General features: G+C 44.5%; 3 protein-coding genes across 9 annotated transcripts; 1 reads left to right on the top strand and 2 right to left on the bottom strand.

Moving 5' to 3' along the window:
• Positions 1-482: 482 nt before the first annotated feature.
• Positions 483-11,107, bottom strand: ubtd1a (ubiquitin domain containing 1a). Of its 3 annotated transcripts, XM_062463148.1 has the most exons (5): positions 10,747-11,107; positions 10,101-10,190; positions 3,488-3,715; positions 2,547-2,732; positions 483-758 (listed from the first exon to the last, which is right to left on the bottom strand). In XM_062463148.1, exons 1-5 carry the CDS (start codon positions 10,796-10,798, stop codon positions 544-546), a joined length of 771 nt encoding a protein of 256 aa, XP_062319132.1. In that variant the 5' UTR covers positions 10,799-11,107; the 3' UTR covers positions 483-543. The 3 variants fall into 3 exon arrangements, with proteins under 3 accessions (XP_062319132.1, XP_062319131.1, XP_062319133.1); XM_062463147.1 differs by lacking the exon at positions 10,747-11,107 and having other exon boundaries at positions 10,101-10,410; XM_062463149.1 differs by lacking the exons at positions 10,101-10,190; positions 10,747-11,107 and adding an exon at positions 8,238-8,390.
• A 614-nt stretch (positions 11,108-11,721) lies between these two features.
• On the bottom strand, positions 11,722-17,294 carry zdhhc16a (zinc finger DHHC-type palmitoyltransferase 16a). Of its 5 annotated transcripts, XM_062463151.1 has the most exons (12): positions 17,117-17,294; positions 16,710-16,797; positions 16,327-16,567; positions 15,840-16,034; positions 15,137-15,225; positions 14,987-15,015; positions 13,421-13,554; positions 13,263-13,346; positions 13,085-13,170; positions 12,708-12,831; positions 12,530-12,600; positions 11,722-12,347 (listed from the first exon to the last, which is right to left on the bottom strand). In XM_062463151.1, exons 1-12 carry the CDS (start codon positions 17,157-17,159, stop codon positions 12,113-12,115), a joined length of 1,419 nt encoding a protein of 472 aa, XP_062319135.1. In that variant the 5' UTR covers positions 17,160-17,294; the 3' UTR covers positions 11,722-12,112. The 5 variants fall into 5 exon arrangements, with proteins under 5 accessions (XP_062319135.1, XP_062319139.1, XP_062319134.1 ...); XM_062463155.1 differs by lacking the exon at positions 16,710-16,797 and having other exon boundaries at positions 17,121-17,275; XM_062463150.1 differs by having other exon boundaries at positions 16,710-17,270.
• A 31-nt stretch (positions 17,295-17,325) lies between these two features.
• mettl18 (methyltransferase 18, RPL3 N3-histidine) lies at positions 17,326-19,201 on the top strand. The gene is made up of 2 exons (XM_062463156.1): positions 17,326-17,549; positions 17,927-19,201. The coding sequence occupies exons 1-2, from the start codon at positions 17,433-17,435 to the stop codon at positions 18,944-18,946; spliced, it is 1,137 nt and encodes a 378-aa protein (XP_062319140.1). The 5' UTR covers positions 17,326-17,432; the 3' UTR covers positions 18,947-19,201.
• Positions 19,202-19,605: the final 404 nt, after the last annotated feature.

Genomic DNA, 19,605 nt, shown 5'->3' with positions numbered 1-19,605 from the left:
ATTAACGTATTTCATATCATTCCTTTCCTCCAACGTATAAGATATAGTGGTGCATCACTGACATGTCCTGGGGTGGAATACATGACGGGGAGAATAAAAAAGAGGACGTAATACAAAAGTAAACAATGTGAACTTGTTACAAAATTATTTACACACGACTCCTTGTAGCAAGCATAGATCCAGACCTCAGACAGGATAGGAGTGACATTAACAATCTAGTGCCCTGATGGCAACAATAAGTTCCTTTATTGCAATACATGTGTCAGTGTGTGTGTTTGTTTGTGTGTGTCTTTGCAAGTGCATTTACGTATGTCCCATTTCCCACACCTTAACACTCATATCTCCCCCGCCCTCCCTCCCATCCACCCCCCCTTTTCTCTTTCATTCCCTCCCACCCACTCTCCCCCTACCTCTCCCCATTCTCCCTCCCACCCACTCTCCCCCTACCTCTCCCCATTCTCCCTCCCACCCACTCTCCCCTGCCTCTCCCCATTCTCCCTCCCTCCCACTCCTTCTCTCTTCCTCTCTCCTCTTCCTCCTTCCCTAGGTAGCGATGACTGGAGGGTTGGGGTTGACGATGACTTGGACGATGAAGTCCTTCTGGATCTTCGTGTCTTGGAGCCGGGTCTTGTCTGTGAGCAGCTTCCCAGAGAAGAACCACCTCTGGTGGGTGGCGTCAATGTCCTCTTGGACCTCCAGTTGCTTCTTCAGCTGGGAGATGGAGTCGGCCATGGTGGCCGTCAGACGCAGGTCCTTACCTGGTAGAGGCAGGCCCAGATGTTGGTCAGCATGCAGTAACATTAACGTAAAAATACTAAGGTGTCGGTGTTGAATGGATTAATTCGATAAACACTTACATACGTGTTGTAATTTTGAGGTTTGTGTGTGCGTGTATGTGTGTTCATGCATGTATTTGTTGTAGGGGTGGAACGGTACACTGAAGTCACAGTTCGGTTCATACCGCGGTTCAGACATCACGTTTCAGTACGAGTTCGGTACAACGGAGGGAAAAGCAAAACAAACCAGGTTCCTCTACGAGTGAATACGGCGCATTGAAGATTACATGTAAATTCCGATTGCGTCAGTAATTTTTGAATTACCAAAGTTTTCCCAAATTTGCCATCGTAAAAAGTCCCGCAGGTCCTCTATCTCTCGTGGGTCGCCACCACTCGCCATATTCGTCCTTAGTGCTGCTAGCTAGCCTATCTCTGATTGGCGGCACGCTCGGGGGCATGTAAGAAAAGTTAAAACAGAGTTGTAGTTCTCTAAGGTCACTGTTGTAGTCATGACCAAGCGTGCAGACTTGGGTTCATGTACTCACAATATCGATCAAAATACCACTTTTACACAACATTTGTGTAAAAATACAGAATTTTTACTAGTGCAAGATTACAGTCGAATACATGTTACGCCACCGGTCACTCAACCAGTCGTTTGTAGGCTGGGCTAGCGAGCTAGCAGTGGCACAGAACAGTCACGTAATGTGACGAGACTGAATTTAAAAGTAGGCTATAAAAACACACTAGAAACACTGATGACATCGGCAACCATGCACCATGCATTATTAGTTTAATGTAATCTTTAAATTCAGGCTTGTGACATTAGTAACTTTGTTCTGAACAGAACTGGGTGTGCAGACACATCCGAAAAGTTTCTCCTCCATCTTGAAATTGTAAAACCTAGAAATGTTTATTATGACCAACGGTTGCTACGTTACAAGAAACAAGAAACCAATCCGATTGGCCAACGCTAGCGTTTTCACGCTCCTCATTTACATAAAGATGATCAAATCCAACTTGCAATGCTCCGCTCCGCTCGCCTTCCCACAATGCCCTACGCGAGCGTCAACGCCTGGTTTAATTGAAAATGAAGCGGAGCAGGCAGAGCGGGCGGCGCGGCGCATCGGCTTCCAACTAAAAAAACTCTGTAGTGGACACGTAGCGTTACGGTACGTGTCCACTACAGAGTTTTTTTTGTTGGAAGCCGATGTTGAGAAAATCCAACTTGCAACGCTCCATTCCGCTCGCCTTCCCACAACGCCCGATTTCATTGAAAATGTATTGGAAGCCGACGCCCTGCGCCGCCCGCTCCGCTTTAGTGGACACGCACCGGCGAGTGGTGGCGACCTACAAGAGATAGAGGACCAGTTTTTCAGTTCCTCCTGGCATATTTTTCCCATCCAATGATTTTATTATTTTCGCACCAGCTTAATCTTGCTAACTCCCTCCGCAACAATAAATGACGGTTTAGGGTTGTCTCCATGGCAACAACCTTGGTACATGCACTTATGTTTGAGAATGAGAGCATGCGTGACAACTGAAAACGGCACTTTTTAATGCACGGCCTGATCATGCGTTTATTTAAATTAAAACCTAGTGTGACCTATTAGCTTACTTATCAGTCACATAGTAACTTAACAAACTTAACACATATCGTTTTATTCGGTGTGTGAAAAAACAAAGAGAAAGCAGGAGATCTGCTTTCTCTTTTTTCATGCATGTATTCATGTTTGTGTGTATGCATGTGTTTGTATTAATGTCTCATACCTGAGGACAGGCGGACCTTCAGCTGGAACTCCTGTTTGGCAGGAGGAGGAGGGACTTGCTTCTCAGGCTTATCTGAGGCCTCGCTCTCATTGGTGCATTCCTTGATGAGGTTGAGGGGCGGGGCCAGGGTGTAGGCTGGGAGCTGGTAGCGGTTGCCCAGCTCGTCGTAGCTCTCCGTCAGTGAGCCTGCAGGACACAGTGGCCGGCAGAACCGTCAGTCACCCACCAGCGGCTCTAATCCCTACCACCATCCCTTCTCTGTCTCCGCCCTCTCCCATGATCCCAGTTCTCTGCTTCATCTGTAAGCTGGGAATTTAACTTAAATCACCAGATATGAACGGATTCTCAGTGGTAGAGCATTAGACCCAGGTTCAAATTCCTTCCTGTATGGGGCTTTGGATAAGAGCGTCAGTTAAATGAATGTGAATATGAATTGTGAACGTTCACCACTGTAATGTGATTTGGTGTGACTAGGGACTTTAAGGGATTGTCGATAAACCCTAAATAAGTGCAGGAGGTAGCATTTCACCTACATACACATTAGAGAGGGGATTTTTCCATCCAGCTCTGGCCAAGCTTGGACAGGCCCAGTACATCTGCTTTCTCTGCAGCCTGTGACTGTGGTCATTATGTAACCAGGCAGTAATCTGCTACACACAGAGATCTTCTTAGGTATATGTTTGTGTGTTTACATGCATGAATTTCTGCATGTGCAGAGATAAGTTCATGTGTGTGTGTACAAAAGACCTCGGAAGAATGGGTTATTTTACGCTGTATTTATCCACGTGTTATAGTAGGCCCATTTGTGTGTGTGTGTGTTCTTGTACAGGACACAAAAAAAAACAGAAGAAAGGGTTCTGTGTTTCTGTTTGGTATTTATGCACGTGCATGTTACAGTGTGTGTGTGTATGTGGGGAGCACTCGAGCGTCTCTTCTCTCACCGTGCGGCAGCGTGATGCAGGCTCCGTCTACGATGGCCTGGGCCAGCTCCAGGTCGTTGACCTCGACCGCCAGCGCTGCAGCTCGCAGCGCGTCCCAGATCTCTTTCCGACCGTCGAACGCCGGGGACGTATCCCAAAATTCATCTCTCTTGCTTCTCAGCTGGCCCTCCGTCATGGGATACTCGCTCTTCCACTTGGGGCTCTCCTTCTTCAGGGGCTCGTTCCGTCCTGACAGAGAACGAGGGAGAGAAGAGAAAATGAGAGCGTGAGGGAGGGAGAGAGACTAGAGTGAGGTAAGGGGAGAGAGAGAGAGGGAGAGAAAGAGGGCACCATCTCCTCAAAACTGGGGATTGAGCTAGATTTAGGCAAGTTGTCTGTGGTGTGTCTTTATAAATTCCGACCGTCACTTTCTTGATCTCGTCGTAAGAGAGAAATGCAGGGTTCAGGCTAAAGTTGTGGACAACAGTGACATGTTCTGAAGAGTTGGAGTAACCGTTTAAAGGCCAACTGTCATGTCCCCGGCCTAGGCCAGACCGGGTGTTAGTCCGTTTCTTCCAGGTCCAGTCATCCATCCCGCTTCTTCACTCCCTCCCGGATACTCACCTCACCTGCGGCTCATTCCCTCATCACCACCACAGCTCTTAAACCCCGGATTGTCACCCACTATTCGCCAGTTTGTTGAATCACCGACCCCCACGTCTGTATTCCTGGCTTTCCGTGTTTTGGACCAGTCTATGCCTGTTTTTGTGCTGACCTTTTTTCTTGTTCCACCACCAGATCACCGCTTCCAGTCCTCCAGTCCTACCGGTACCCCGCTCCACCATCCACCAGTTACCCTCAACCGTCCTCCCCATCCTTCTCTCAATAAAAGTCTGCGCACGTCCTAAACCTTGTGTGTCGTGCGTTTGGGTCCTCAGTACAGCCGTGACACCAACTGTGTGAACACTATTTTTGCCCACTTTTAAAATATAATGCAGAAAAGCCAGGTTTCAAGTCATTAAGAAGCTCGCAGTTCCAAAGTTGTGGCAGTCCTGGAAGAGGTTTATCATGTCCCTGATAAAGAGAATTTAAATACCGTGGTACAGATACAGTCTTACATTCTCACGTACGACAGAAGCTAGACAGAACTTCACATTCTGCACGTTAACTTAAATGTGACCAGGAAGAAACTCCTGAGTTAGAAGGATAAGCAGCATCTGCCATGAAGCTCCCAAGAATTAAGACTTAAAGACTAAACAGTAGAATTACAGTACACGCCAGCAATTATGTAATGGCACATTGAAAGGCAGCAGGACAGTAAAAATAGGCTAAAATAGATTTGTCAGATAGCTAATAGCAAAGGTCCAACAACACCTGCTTGTTGCTGCCTGCAGTGTTCCATTGGGTTGCCAGGTTGGCTTCAGCCCCACCACCGTTTTAGGGTTGCCTAGTTGCTCAATGCCACTGCATTCGCAGATGATGAGGAGTGAGTGTATGAGTGTGTGTGAGAGTGTGTGTGTCTCCTCAAACATGTTCTACTTCTATTTTACCACAAAAACCACCAGGTACAAGCCTATGAGAGACAGTCCACCACACATGTAAACCAAGCGGAGGTCAGACAAGGACAGACAGGCTCATCTTAGAGGGAAGCCTCTCACTAAGGAGCTTCAGCTGGCAGGGCCACACACACATACGCACACACTCCTGCATTGCCTCTAAACCCACAATCTAATATTAAAAAGGAATTATTATGTCCTGTCTACATCGAGAGAGCTGCTCTAGTCTGCTCTGCCCTGTCTACATCCAGAACAGTCATGAGGGTGCAGGCACAGTACTGCGAAGGTCATTTTGATTCCCAGAGGGAGGAAAATCAAAGTGATTATTTATAGTGCGGTGGATTATTGTACACGAGCAACACACACAGGCCCGGACACACTGGTTCATGCACACAAAGAGGCGCACATACCCAGGGTCACGCACATGCATACAAACACACACAAGCAAACACAAATGGGCGAGCAAGCTCACAGGTACACACACACACACAGTGGATTAAAGACAGTAATCGGGCACCACATAACAGGATTTAACCCCCGCTGTTCCACAAGGCATGGCTTGGGGAGATGAGAACTGCGTGGACACAGTGACAGGAGACTCAATTCTGTGAACCTGCGTATTTCAAACTAAACAACTAGAACAAGGCTCCCATAGAACATCTTCACATACAACTTCCACAACCACTCAGTGCAGACAGTTAGACAGGGCTGAGGAAAACAGAAGGCCCAAATAAAATAGAGCAAGTCATGTTTGTCATGATGAATCAATGTCAAGTTTGGATATATAGCTTGGTACAGTCAAATATCACAACATTTCCTGGTTTTAGATAACTATGATTAAACACAGGGGGAAAGGGCTAGAAAGGGCCAGAAACTAACCGCCAAAATACTGTTAGAACTATGACCTTCTGATTCTTGATTTTAAGAATCAAGAATCATTTAGCAGACACTCTTATCCAGAGCTTATGCTTTGTGCTGTCATTTCTATATCTTACACTCTTTGTATGTCATTTTGGATTTACATTTATTCATTTAGCAGACGCTTTTATCCAAAGCGACTTCCGAGAGAGAGCTTTACAAAAGTGCATAGGTCACTGATCATAACAACGAGATAGCCCCAAACATTGCGGGTAGCCAAAACATGAAGCATACATTGTGAAAAACCAAATATGTGCCAAAGGCAAGAACCATAAGTAGTTTTAAACAAGTTACAATTAAACAACATGAACCTCAAAAGTTCAAGAGTGTAACTGTAGAAGGCAAGCAACAAAAATATATTTCACAGCGAGTACAATAATTTTAAATCAGTTACAATTAACCAACAAGAGCAACAAGTCTCTTAATAAGAGTCATTGTGATCCTGGAGGAAACTAACATCAGGTCCAGCAAATCATTCCTAAGTACCGTTGTACTCCCAGAACAAGTGCGATAACAGTGGATAAAAGCATCAGCTAAATTACTGAAATGTCAAATGTAATAAAGCAGACATCAGGTGAATTTGATAACCACACAATCAAACAAGAGGACAATTTGCTTGATTAGGATGACTGTCACGTGGTAAAACGTTCCTTTGTGAGTCTGTGTTCAGTTCATGTCACCACCTTCCTTTTGGCAACAACTGAATGAGGCTGGTCACTCATGTCATTCATTTCCTACATGCAGCTAACCAGTCCAGAGGAGAGAGAGGAGGTCAAAACTCATTACTAGCTACAGACTAGATCCGAAGGCTACATGGAAGGATTTCCTAAATCATGTTGTCACACCACAAGGGGGGGGGGGGGTGTTAGGGGAACTTTCACAAGAAGAATGTCAAACATTTATTTTGCAATAACTATAAACCAGGCAGATAACCAACAGGCAGTCAGAAAATTGGCAGTCAACAAATGGGCAGTCAACAAGAAAATCTGGTTTTCACCTAGATTTCTCAGAAGAGAAAACCAGTTTCCACAGTGAATCAGTGTAGCTACAGCCATTAGCCATGCCCTTGTTAGAAGGGGGAGGGCCAAGGGCACACCAAACACAGCAGATCAGAGGCTGAGCAACTGGAACTCTATATGGTCCAGATTATACTACCTACTTAATCCAGTCATCCTGCCATACCAAAAGCATCCTGTGATAGGACTCTCATGGATTATGTAGCAATGTTCATATTTACATATTTACTTTTTATTTTACTCCTGGTGGGCTGGTACAGAGAGAAAACATTTGATTGATTCCTCCCTCAACTACCTAGCCTTCTACCTGACATACAGGTTGCTGGTGCAACCGCACCTATTAACAGAGTGTGTCTCAGGTAAAAAACAACAACAGATGAACAGATGAATGGCCAAACTAAGTTGGCACTACTACTACAAGCCCCTCCTCAGTGCCTTATGTGAGAATAATTTGGTTGTAGAAGAGATTCATATTCAAAATATAGCACACAATATTTCTAGAATAATGCACACTGACTATATCTCCTGTCAGATCACTCCAAGGAAAGCTAATCCAGTTGGATGTGATGTTTTTCTACTAGGGGTGTAACAATATATCGTGGAGCAATATAAAAATTGTACAATATGTATCGTAGAGTTATGGCAATATTTTTACAATATGACGTCCGTTTGATGCTATTGGTTGAGCTACCAGCACGCGACCTACTCAGCACCTGCGTCATGTGTACATGCATTGCATTCACAGAAATAGCTTGAACTGAGTTAACTAATTTGTATGTACAACAAATAAAATTATTGAAAATGTTAAATGTTTTGGAAATAAATCTGTTAATTGAATTTGTTTAATAAAAAATGCTGTTCAAAATATTATTTGCCTAGATGCAAAAAAGCAAAAATAGATACGCTCTTATAACAGCCAAATATTTTCATATTTCCCTCAGCGAGACCTGCTGTATGGTAGGCTATATTTAACAACAACAGATGGTCTGTGACAGAGCAATGCAAAACAGAAGTAAGACTTCTCTTTTTATCTTTTTCAAATAGACGCTTATAGACTTCGGAACATTGCCTAAATTAAATGAAAGAAAGGATCTTTGATTTATAATAACATAGCCAACGTAAAAAAAGATCTCCTTTCTAGCACTTGACAAAAGATGGCTTACAGTTCTGTGTAGCCTTTGTGCCTATGTGTTCCTGTGACTAAATAAAATGAGAAAGGTACACAAACCAACAGTATTTTTTTTTTTTAAATCAAGCCTGCTCTAATATATCCAGACTCACGTTTCAGCACCACCTTGGTGGGTGATTGAGAGGGGTGATACGTGTGGTAGTCTCTGGAGTTAGCTACTCCCATGTTGTCCTCCTCTCAGCTCCTGACTTCTCAGTTTCTTGCTTCTGTCGGATGTCAAATTCACTTCCTGTTAATTCCTGCTTTCTGTTGGGTCTCTGTGATGTGCTGAGGCTATGCTCTCAGTAACTCAGACACTCCCGACTCCAGGCACCTTTGTGTGCTAATGACGTCAAGTTGTCGTTCTCTCAGAACCTAACTGCAGTTATGCTGGTGCTGATGTACCCTGAGTGAAGTAGAGGTTATGCAGTCAAGGTAATCAGGTGAAAGATCCCACCATCTGCTCTGGTTTCTCACAGCAGGGAGGCTACGGTGACGTGACACTTCCCCAGTTACTTCTAACCCGCCCTGTCAATTATCTTACCTCTTCTAATAAGCAATCCAAGAAAAAATATGGATCAATTTACGGCCAATATGTTGGAGGAGGAAAAACCACGAGTGGTTACTTTTAAAGTCCTCGTTAGCTCTCCTAGCTACTCTTAAAGCTTTACACAACAAGCCTAATCCAATCAGTGTTATTCAGAGGCAAGGGGTTAGAAATAACCAGGGGTTAAGGTGGTAAACAAGAGGATGGAAAGGTAAAACCTGGTCAGACCACTATAATTGTCTGTGTTTGGACAGCCCTCACTGACAGTTCTAGGTAGAGTCATGTACTAGAACTAGACAGTACAGTACACCTGCTCGCTCAGCGATGTGCCAGACTGTCTATAGGGGAGTTCGCAGCACAAAGGTCAAACACCTAGAAGCCTGGTCTTGGAGATGAAACACTCTTGGTCCATCTCTGACAAACAGAGAGGTCCTCCTACTCCAACACAGTGGCGGACGATGAGTCATGCTGCTCTGTAGTGAGTTTTACCGTACTGTAGCTCTGTGATTCCCAGAGAGGACAGACTGTGAATCATCGCAATTTGACAGACAACCTCCCCCCTTCTCACTTTGCAAACTGTGATGTTGTTCTTGTCTGCATTTTTGTATAAGGTATACTGTATATGCAATAATAAAGTTGATGTGATGCTATTATTGCACTGCCTTGTAGATAGATATGCGTTTGCATTAGCCACTATAACACTGTTAGAACAGTGCACTTCTATTCTTGCAAGGGAGATGTGCCGCACCAGGTACATCGTGCGTGTACCTTGCTGTGACATTTCTACAAACTATTTACTTATACAATTTACTAAACCTGTCAAAAAGCCTATTTAACATTGACTTAGCCTGCTCTTAAGCCTATATAAGCCTGAGGATTGGGAGTTGTTTCTTCGTGGCTTTTCTAAAGAACAGGTGTTATATTATTATTACCGAAAGACTATTTCTGAAAGTTGTGGTCCAGACTAGTATGCTATCTTTAGAATGACCCTGGGTCATGTCGTTATGAGAGGAAGAGCTGCTTTAATGCGTTTACTGTAGCATCAGCAGAAGGAGTTACAGTAAATATTACAGGTGAACACTGTTAGCCCAGTGTAGCATGAATCCATTCATGCAGGAACAAGACTAAGACATTTAGTCTTAGACATTTGGTACGTCCCCCCCAAAAACACACACGCACGCACGCACACAGACTATCCCTGAATTATCTTGACCAGCCCAAATTCCCTCCTGCTTCAAAGCCCATCTTGCTTACATCTTCTCAAAATACAACAGTGCCAAAATAACTTTTTAAATAATTATTTTTTTATTTGAAATAATATGCAATTGGCCACAGGTGAGAAGTTGCTGGGCAATGTGTTTTGCAGCTCTGTTAGAGCTGGGGTGGGGATTTGTGAGGGATAAACTGACGTTATATCAGAGCATCTTACCTCCACGTTTTCTGGTCCTTGCAGTGTTTTGAGCCGTCCCCCCTTGTCCATCCATGCGGTTCCGTCCAACACACCCACCCATGACAGATCCTACAGCCCAATACATTGGATCACTAACAATATAGTCTACTAATACAAACAACAGTTGAGGTTGGTAAAAGTAAATAAATGGCATTGACAGGAACTATAATATGATTTAATGTATCTAATTAGCTTGCCATTTTAATCATAATGTTGGTTGGGGATGCTGAGAATTAACCGACAGAAACATGAATGTGATACACGATCTGAAACTTTATGAGAATGACTGTGAAGACTTAGTTGGACTGCACTGTCAAGCCTGCACTGTCACATGTAAATCCACTTGACTGTCACCACAGCAACGTTAATCTGACAAGGACAGTTCAGGGCAATCTCCCTCGTCAATCCAATGTTACTCACGTTTACTAAATAAAAACTATCCTTAAACACATAGTTGCACATAAGATACATTAGACAATGCGTGAAAATGCAGTAATTCTTGAATGCCTTGAATAGTTTAGCTACATTTCTAAACTAGAAAACTGTAGCTAGCTAAACAGCCTACAGTATTGAAACAATAGTTTTTGGTTTTCACCGATATAGCCTACTACATATGTTTGCCTACCTGAGATCCATTCTGCTATGTTATGCATTCGTCTGCAGTTGGCTTGCCACATCCGATCTCTGCTTAAGTTGTGACAGGAACCAGTCGGTACGTGGAAGAGAACGAGTCTGCAACTAGTGGTGTCACCTTTCGGACAACGTGTAGCCTGTCCTTGCTTTCAAACTCTCTGGTCCCACGGACAAACCAGGCGTCCTAACAAAATCTAGCTCTATTCTAATACAGGTGTGAAGATTGTTAGTTCAACGTACAATATGTTTGCAAAATCCTCGCAAAACTATGGTAAGAACCTAGTCGGAGGCTTCATCACCACAATCCTCATACATGCAGTTTGTTTGCAGCATCCTCAAATCCCTCTGGTTTGATTCACGGCCAAGCTAATCTGATACGCAAGCGCAAGGCCACAGCCAACCTGGCACCAGTTAGAATTCACAAGAAGCTAGAATGATGCTATTGCAAAAATCGTATTTCTTATATAAACTATTACATTCTATTGGGTATATTCAAATTAATCTGTTTTTGGACATGTATTACTATTCGGTGTTCAATGGGCGTATGTAAGGCCCTTTGTGACATTGTAAAAAGGGCTATAGCCAACAAATACAGTTTGATTTAATTCAAGACAAACATAATAATTGTTTTCATTATATTTTTCTCTAATCTAACCAAGAGGCAGGACTCCATTTATATGAATCATTATTGAGCCACACAACCACTTGTCCAACATCGACCTCTGCTGGAGACTTGAAAGGAGCTTGATTGTGTGTGTGTGTTTCTCACTTTCTCTCCCTCAGTCCCCAAGTGATTGGTTGGTATTTGTGTGATCATAGATGACACTAATCTCTTCTAATCCTTTGTCTGTCATGGCCACCTGACCAAACACCCAGAACACAGTTGTGTTTGAGTCGGACTACCACCATACAGTGTGTGTCTGTGTGTGTGTGCGAGTGAGCAACAGCAAAAAAAACATTTGTGAAATATGATAAAAAGTATTCCTTTAATTTAATTTTGAGACACATGTAAAACAAGTCGCGGTAAGGTTTCAAGAAAGCACAGCTTCATTCAGGTGTTGGCAATCAGACAGTCAACATAACATCATTTAGAAGTAGTATGGAGTGCTGGGCTGTGCTGGGCTGGAAGAAAGCAATCTGGAAGACCAGTAGTTGCACTGGGCTTGGTCAATAACGGCAATAAATGCCCCCTGCAGGAATTAAATCGACAGCCTCATTACTAGGAGAACATTTCTCTATAAAAAAAATGCCATCTAAATCCAGGTGTGTCTCTACTTCTGCAATGGTCAGACTTGGAAGTAGCAACAAAGAATGTTCTCTCTTTCTGCAAGATTTCTTTCTCCCAGATTTCATCTTTGTCACAATATTCTCTTGTTATCTATGAATGGAAGTAGCCCTTGCTGGTCTCCTTGCTCTCCAGCCCAAACCCACATTGTTAGCCCTGTCAGGGAGTTCCCCAGGCTGGCTGAAAGGAGCAGTGGCTTCTGGGAGTAGGAGCAGGAGGAGTCTGTGGGGTCAGGGGTCATACTGGCATCATCTCCTTTTTGATTGGATAAATGTCCCAGGTCATGCCGTTTCCCTGAGGGGCATGTCCTGATGGCAGGAGCACCCGTGTCAACCAGTGTCTGCAGAGACGAAAAAGGGAGGAAGAGAGCGATAGTGACAGATGGAGAGATGCAGGTAAACAGGGAGAGGAAAGAGAAAGAGAGGGAGGATGAGTATGTATTGATGGGTTCATGTGAGGACCCCTGTAAAGGCCAGCAGAGGCAGCTCACCTTCGTCTCTCCACACCAAAGAACACCTTCCAGTTGTTCAGACGGCCGTAATCAAAGGGGTTTTTGTACACCTGAAGAGCGAGAAAAACAGAAAATTGGCGATTAAATCAATGAGGTGTCAAAATAGGGCCTTTCACTGTTATGTAAACCAACAGTGTGTGTGTGTGTGTGTCCTCACCCTGCCTCTTTGAGCCAAGCGTTGGGTCTCTTTGCTGTTGATGTGTCTCTCTATGCTGGTCTCTCCTCTAGATATGAGCACTGCGTGCCATATGGTCAGGCCTCCCAAGGCAACTGCCACTGTGCTGCAACCAATCACACAAGCTTTTACTGGCTGGCACCCAATTAAAACTCAAGATACTATTGATATAGTACGCACACAAGCTCTTACTCACTGGCACCAAATCAGAATTCCAAACACTACAGGGGTAGTATGAGCTTGATTTTTTTTTTTCTCGGAGTACTATTTAAAAATGTTGTTACAGTACATACAATAACACCACTCCTCTATAAAGTTATGCAGCACCCGTATAAAGCACACGGCGCATTGGGTCCCACCTTGTCAGAACCCACATGTAGATGATGCTCTTGTGGAACATCTTGTCCCTGAACGTGTAGGGAGGTGCAGGCGTCTGGTAGTTAGTCTGAAGGACAGCAACAAAACAAGAACATCCACAATCTCAGTGAACATGAAAGGAGGGGAGAGAGAGACAGAGAGAGTGGGTGAGTATATTACCTGCCCAGGGGGAAGGATTCCTATGAGTAGTCCCATCCCAGTTACTGGTACTCCTGGTTTCTCTGCATCCATATGTTTAAAGCGCTACCCACAAATTTCACAGTCAAACAAATGGGCAAATCATCATACTGCTGTGTGTGTGTGTGTGTGATTCTCACTTCTATAGCGCTGTATGCATCCATGAACAGGTTCCTCCCACTGATGCTGCAGTAAAAACAGCCCATCGTCATGAAGAGGCAGAAGCAGAAAAAGTAGCGGTGGTTTAAATGGCCCACGCAGTTATTTAACCATGCTGCACAGGTGCTGGAGTTAAGGCCTGCACATGTTTATTAACTATTTGTATGTCACTTTGGATAAAAGCATCTGCTAAATGAATAAATTGCCATGTAGAATCGAAGGAGGAACACTCACAAAACCATTACTGTTAAGAAGGAAACAGAATGATCATTACTCAACATCTACAATTCATATGGTCATTTGTGTGACATGTTTACATTTCGGTTTGTATTGCTGTGGTTTCTGCAAATCTTGACAACGATTGCGTCTGACACAGAACAACATTCCAGTCAAAGTGAGTGACCAACTGGTTTGAGAAGAATGACAACATTGAAGTGAAAGACATAAGCTACACACAAAACACTCAGACATGCCTGGAGTACTGCTTTAGGAGAACTACTCTAATGTGCAATTATACAGTTTACTGTATATGTATATACACACTAATGAAATAAAACATTATGACCACCTGCTGGATATGCTGTTGGTCTTTCGATGGACGCCAAAACAAGCGCATCACACATCAACTAGAATCCTTCATCATTTTCCTCAAACCATTCCCAAACAATGTGTGCAGGTGGCAGGGAACATTATCCTGCTTAAAGAGGCCACAGACAACAGGTAATCCCACTGAAGGAACGGCCGGACTAGGAGTTTTTCCTGCAGAACATTGCAGAGAATCACACTCCCTCTAGTGACTTGTCGTCTTCCAATAGTGCACCCTGGTGCCATCGCATCCCCAGGTAAACAGCACACACATTCACGACCATCCACGTGATGTGGAAAAAAGGACTCATCCTACTAGGTGACCATCTCCCACTGTTCCAAGGTCCAGCTCTGATCCTTGTGTACCCATTGTAGGCTCTTTTGACGGTGAACAGGGGTCATTATGGGCACTCTGACCAGTCAGAGTTCCCCAAACAAACCATCATTTACATTTTCTGTGACTTGTGCCACAGCAGATCATTTGTTGGTTCGGACCAGACAGGATAGCCTTTGTTGCCATCGCACATCGATGAGCCTAGGACTCCCAACACCCTGTTGCCAGTTTGTGGTTTTTCCCTTGGACGACTGCCGGTAGGTACTCACCACTGCCCACCAGGAGCGTCGTCTGGCCATGACAATTTGGCACGTAAAGTTTTCTCAGGTCTCGACTCCTTCCCATTTCTACAACATCCTACAGGTTGACTACAACAAGTGATTGTTTTCTTACTCAGCTTATCTACCCAGACCTTGACATGTGCCCTTGTTTGGAGAGTGGTCATAATGTTTCGGCTCATCAATGTATTTATCCTTATTGTTACTGTGCTATATGTTTACAAACCCTGGCTGTATCCAACATGAGCATACTTTATGCCTCCTTTCAACCAATTAGACATCTTTGATCGTATTGTGTGATCAGCAAACTCAGGCCTGTTGCTTGCTTGGTGACTCATTGACAAGGATACGACAGTGGTGGTCCATTTTCAGAATGCACCTGTTCCAAAGGAGAAAGATTTTGGGTAAGAAGCAAGTAAAACGACAAACTGATCTTCCCATGTCTGGTGACCTTTAACCATATCCAACCCAGGTAACCAGGAGAAAAGCTGACGCCTTACGTGTTGCAAATCCCACAGTGGTGAGTCCTGGCTGGTTTAGGAATGATGCACTTCTTACAGACGGACACAAACGGAACATCGTTTTTCACCTAAAATAGATCAAAAGTTCACATGAGGATAGGAGCTGAGTGGATGTTGTGTACCTTTCTCTATAGGGCTGCAGTGGGGTATCCTCTTCTCCTGTGATCCAACTCAATGCGTACAATGCTGATGCTGCACTGTGTTTTGTACTTTACACTGTTAGAACTGACGTACTTTTTACATACTCTGCATGCCGCTTAAAGATCCTATGACATGCTGTTTTTGGATGCTTTTATATAGGCCTTAGTGGTCCCGTAATACTGTATCTGAAGTCTCTTTCCTGAAATTCAGCATGGGTGCAGAATTACAGCCACTACGAGCAGTCCCACAATGAGCTTTCCTCAGGACGTGCCGTTTCTGTGTCTGTAGCTTTAAATGCTATGAAGAAGAAAGAGGTGGGACTAACTGCCATGCTTCGGTCGTTTGCAAGCCATGATGTCTCTCAAGGAAAAAACTCATATTAATGTTAAATAACCTCCTAAAGTGAAATGTTCATGTCATGGGACCTTTAAGACAAAAGAGTCTGCTAAATTATTTTATATGAAAATAAACCATTTTATGCATGAAATGTTTTACATGAATTAAGACTGATGACTGGTCGATAGATGGACTGATTCCTTACCGTGGGTGGGTACCCAGGGGCTGTCTTAGTGGCTTTGTAGTAGTGGAAGACAATCATGACCAGGTTCCAGTGTCCATAGCAGATATGCCAAGCTATCCAGGGTGGGGAGTAGGTAGTCAGGACCATAGGTATCAAAATCAAGTAAGCTATCAGTAGGATGGAGCTCGTCAGGATCACCACAAGGAACACAAAGACCTGAGGGAAAGAGAGACAAAGAGAGAACAAGGGGAAGGGAAAGGGGGGGGGGTAGGGAAGAGAAGTTAGGTTTTGTTTCACAGAAGAACACAAAATATTGTTCCGACACACCTTCACCTGTTTGCATTCTCATATTAAATGGTGCAATTTGATTAGCGACAGTAAACACATTTACATTTAGTCTTTTAGCAGGCGCTCTTATCCAGAGCGACTTACAGTAAGTACATGAGTGCCTTGCCCAAGAACACGTCATTTTCGCAAGGCCACCAGACTCCTAAACACACAAACTCACCATTCCAAACCATCGTGTGACGTAATCGACCAACCAGAAAACAGGTTCGAACAGCGAGTCAAAAACCACGTCTGAGTTGGTTAGAGAGTTGAAGCAGAGGGACTGGACCAGCAGTCTGAGGTAGACCCATCTCTCCCTCGGCCACAGGGGCAACCTGCTACGCCCCCTACGGGTACACACACGCAACCGCACCCAGCGCAGGAACAGGAGCACAGAGCTGGGGCACAGCCTCATTCTGCTCCTGGAATACACACATACACAAAAACACACACACGATAACAATACACTCATAAACTCAGATCTGTAACATCTAAACATGTGTCTCTGTTATCTGTCAGTCACACCATATGACCATAAAGATACAATAGTCTTTCATATTTTACCGAAGTGAAGCTAGCGAGGCAGGCAATTTGCTTGCCCAACACACTACCTGCGCTTGCCCAAGAGGCTTTTCTGCATTCCAGTCAAAGGCTAGCCGAGAGGAGTAGCCCGGGTGGAGTATAACGTGTTTGTTTGGATAGGTCTGTTGTTCGGTACTCGGCAGAATTTGAGCGCACCTCCACATATGAATTATTTTGGATGTGTTTTTTGTTTTTCAAGCAACGGTAAGAAATCATTTAAGTCGAATAAAAGAATACATATTCATCAATTTGGCTGAACTCTATCGCCCCAAAACCAATATAATCACGTTTTTTAAACGCATAATCTACCCTGTCAACCCACCAAATGTTTTCTCGAGCAACACAGATTATTACACCGCTGTACATTCCAGATGCGCACATACGTTTACATACTTTTCTAGGATTGCACTCCAGTTGTGTGAAAAGACACATCCTTGCACGCCATGGTACAGATTTAAATTGGGATTTAGTTTCCAAATGATGAAAATAATATAAAACCACAATGCTAGATCCGTCCTTTGGCTATCAGGAAAGTTTTCAATAAACACGCTTGCGCAGTGCCGAGTTGTATCATGGTAGATTGTGTTTTTTTTTACCAATTGTTGACCTACCAGTACCTCTGGGGGTTGTAGTTTTCTAGTTCCTTGTACATGTGTCACATGTTACTGGCTGCAGCAGGTAGCTTTATCTATCTTTTTAATTACAATGTCATTCAGTTTCAACTTCGATGTGCGGATAGAAGCAACAAGCCAGTCTGACGAGAGCAGTGACGTTACTCAAAATGAAGGCCAGAATGGGAAGCATAAATGCGCAGCTAAACCTGTAAGTGAATGCTAGCTAGTAGACAACACATACGAGTTAGCTAGCTTGTCTCACATTGGAAAGGTAACAGTTCGTTAACTTTACAAATGTGTCACTATTCACGTTGTTGTCACGAGTTTAATATTGGGTCTGGAGCTGAAACATTTTCACTCGTTTGTGACACTGCTGCAGAACCGGCGCGTTACAATTAAATTTGAAGGCTGTTTGGCTAGCTTAAAAGTAATGCACGTTTAACAGTGTGACCACAAGAGGGGGCAAGTGCTTTAGGCTGATACCGTTTGTATTGTAGGCTGACTGACCTTTGAGAAGAATTGTAATTTAAACCAAACATTTAAATCCCTGTTTGAATTCCTATCCCTTATCTGTGTGTGTTGTAGGAGAAAGCTGTCAGCAGCAGTCCAGCAGAACCAGTTAAAGAGGCTGTGGAACACCTCCTCCCTGTGGAGCCTCACTCCCTCCTTGAGGACGCAGTTTCTGAGACCATTACCATTGGAGCGCTCCCTCCTCTCCACTTCCTGAATGAGTCAGTGTTCGAAAGGACAGCCGGAGAGAGGGAGGATGGGGAGAGCATCCTGTCCCGCACCGCCGCTCAGAGATCGGACCTCATCTCAGGAGTGTACGAGGGGGGGTTGAAGGTGTGGGAGTGCACCTATGACCTGCTTGAGCTGGTGGACAGGGAGGGGGAGACGTTCGCGGGGAAGAGGGTCCTGGACCTGGGCTGTGGGGCGGGGCTGCTTGGTATCGTGGCTCTGAAGAGGGGAGCCAGGCTGGTCCACTTCCAGGACTATAACAGCACAGTCATAGAACAGCTCACGTTGCCTAACGTGCTGATAAACTGCCACGAGGGGGAAGGAGATGTGGAGGAGAGTGAGGAAGAGGACGACGACAAGAAGGGAAGTGAAAAACGAACGAGAGAGGAAAGCGACAGAGAGGTAGAGGAGGAGAAGAGGGCAGGAAGGGAAAAGAAAGGTGACGGAAAAGTGAAGGAGAAGACAGAGAACAGCCCACCACCACCTAAGAAGAGAGCCCTGGAACCTTCCAAGGATTCCAAGCTATCCCGGTGTCGCTTCTTCTCTGGAGACTGGAGGACTTATCTGCCACTAGTCCTGGGGGAAGATCCGTCCCCTAAATATGACATTATATTCACCTCTGAAACTATTTACAACACAGCCAACTACCCGGCGCTCCACGACACTATCCAGGGGCTCCTGGCACAGGAGGGGCTGGTCTACCTGGCCACCAAGGCCCACTACTTCGGGGTGGGGGGCGGGCTGCACCTGTTTGAGACGTTTGTGGAGCAGAGGGGGGTGTTTTGCGTGGAACGTCTGTGGGATATGGATGAGGGCTTGCAGAGACATGTTGTGGCCCTTAGATTTAACACCATAAAGTCACATTGAATAGAGGTGTGGCCTTTCAAAGCCCTCTTTTTCAATGCAGCTAATTAAAGGACAAGTGGCATTTGCATGCATTTTGTGAGGATAAACTTTTTGGCGCAGTGTGCTTGCTTAGGTAGACGTTGATTTGTTTAAAAATAACCTTTCATGATTGGGTATTTTAAGGGATATTCCCTAGCTTTCAACTTGATATGTCACTGAAGTTGCATCTGTGACTTGGATGAGTTTTTATGTAAAGAATAAAAAATGTTGACTGAACTCACCTGCCTTGCGCTTCAGTGCCGCCCTTTCCCAATCCTTTCCCACCCTGTCCCTTTCTCTCACTTCCCATGTTGGACTTTTGAACATGGCTGCCAGAAATCCAATTGCACTGCAGCCGAAAGGCATAGAGAATCATTTGAAGGTCTTTAGAGACATGGCGGGGCGGGGGGAGGGGGGGGAGGGGGTAGGAGAGAAAAGGAAATGGGCTTAGTGACCTTTGTCGACGATTTCCCCAGTATTCAAACAGCAGCATGAAAGCTGGGCTTGTTTCTGAAGTTCGGCGCAAAATGTCAATTGCAACTTATCCCTCCAGCCCCAGGATGTGGAACCAGGAAAGGGATTCTAGAATCACTGCTCAGCAAGAGTGGTCTTCTGTCAGATCTTTCTACTCCTCCCTGTTG

This window comes from Osmerus eperlanus, chromosome 6 (assembly GCF_963692335.1).
Source record: "Osmerus eperlanus chromosome 6, fOsmEpe2.1, whole genome shotgun sequence".
NCBI lineage: Eukaryota > Metazoa > Chordata > Actinopteri > Osmeriformes > Osmeridae > Osmerus > Osmerus eperlanus.
The sequence above is the reverse complement of the archived record's forward strand: the minus strand, read 5'-3'. Positions and strand labels throughout refer to the sequence as shown.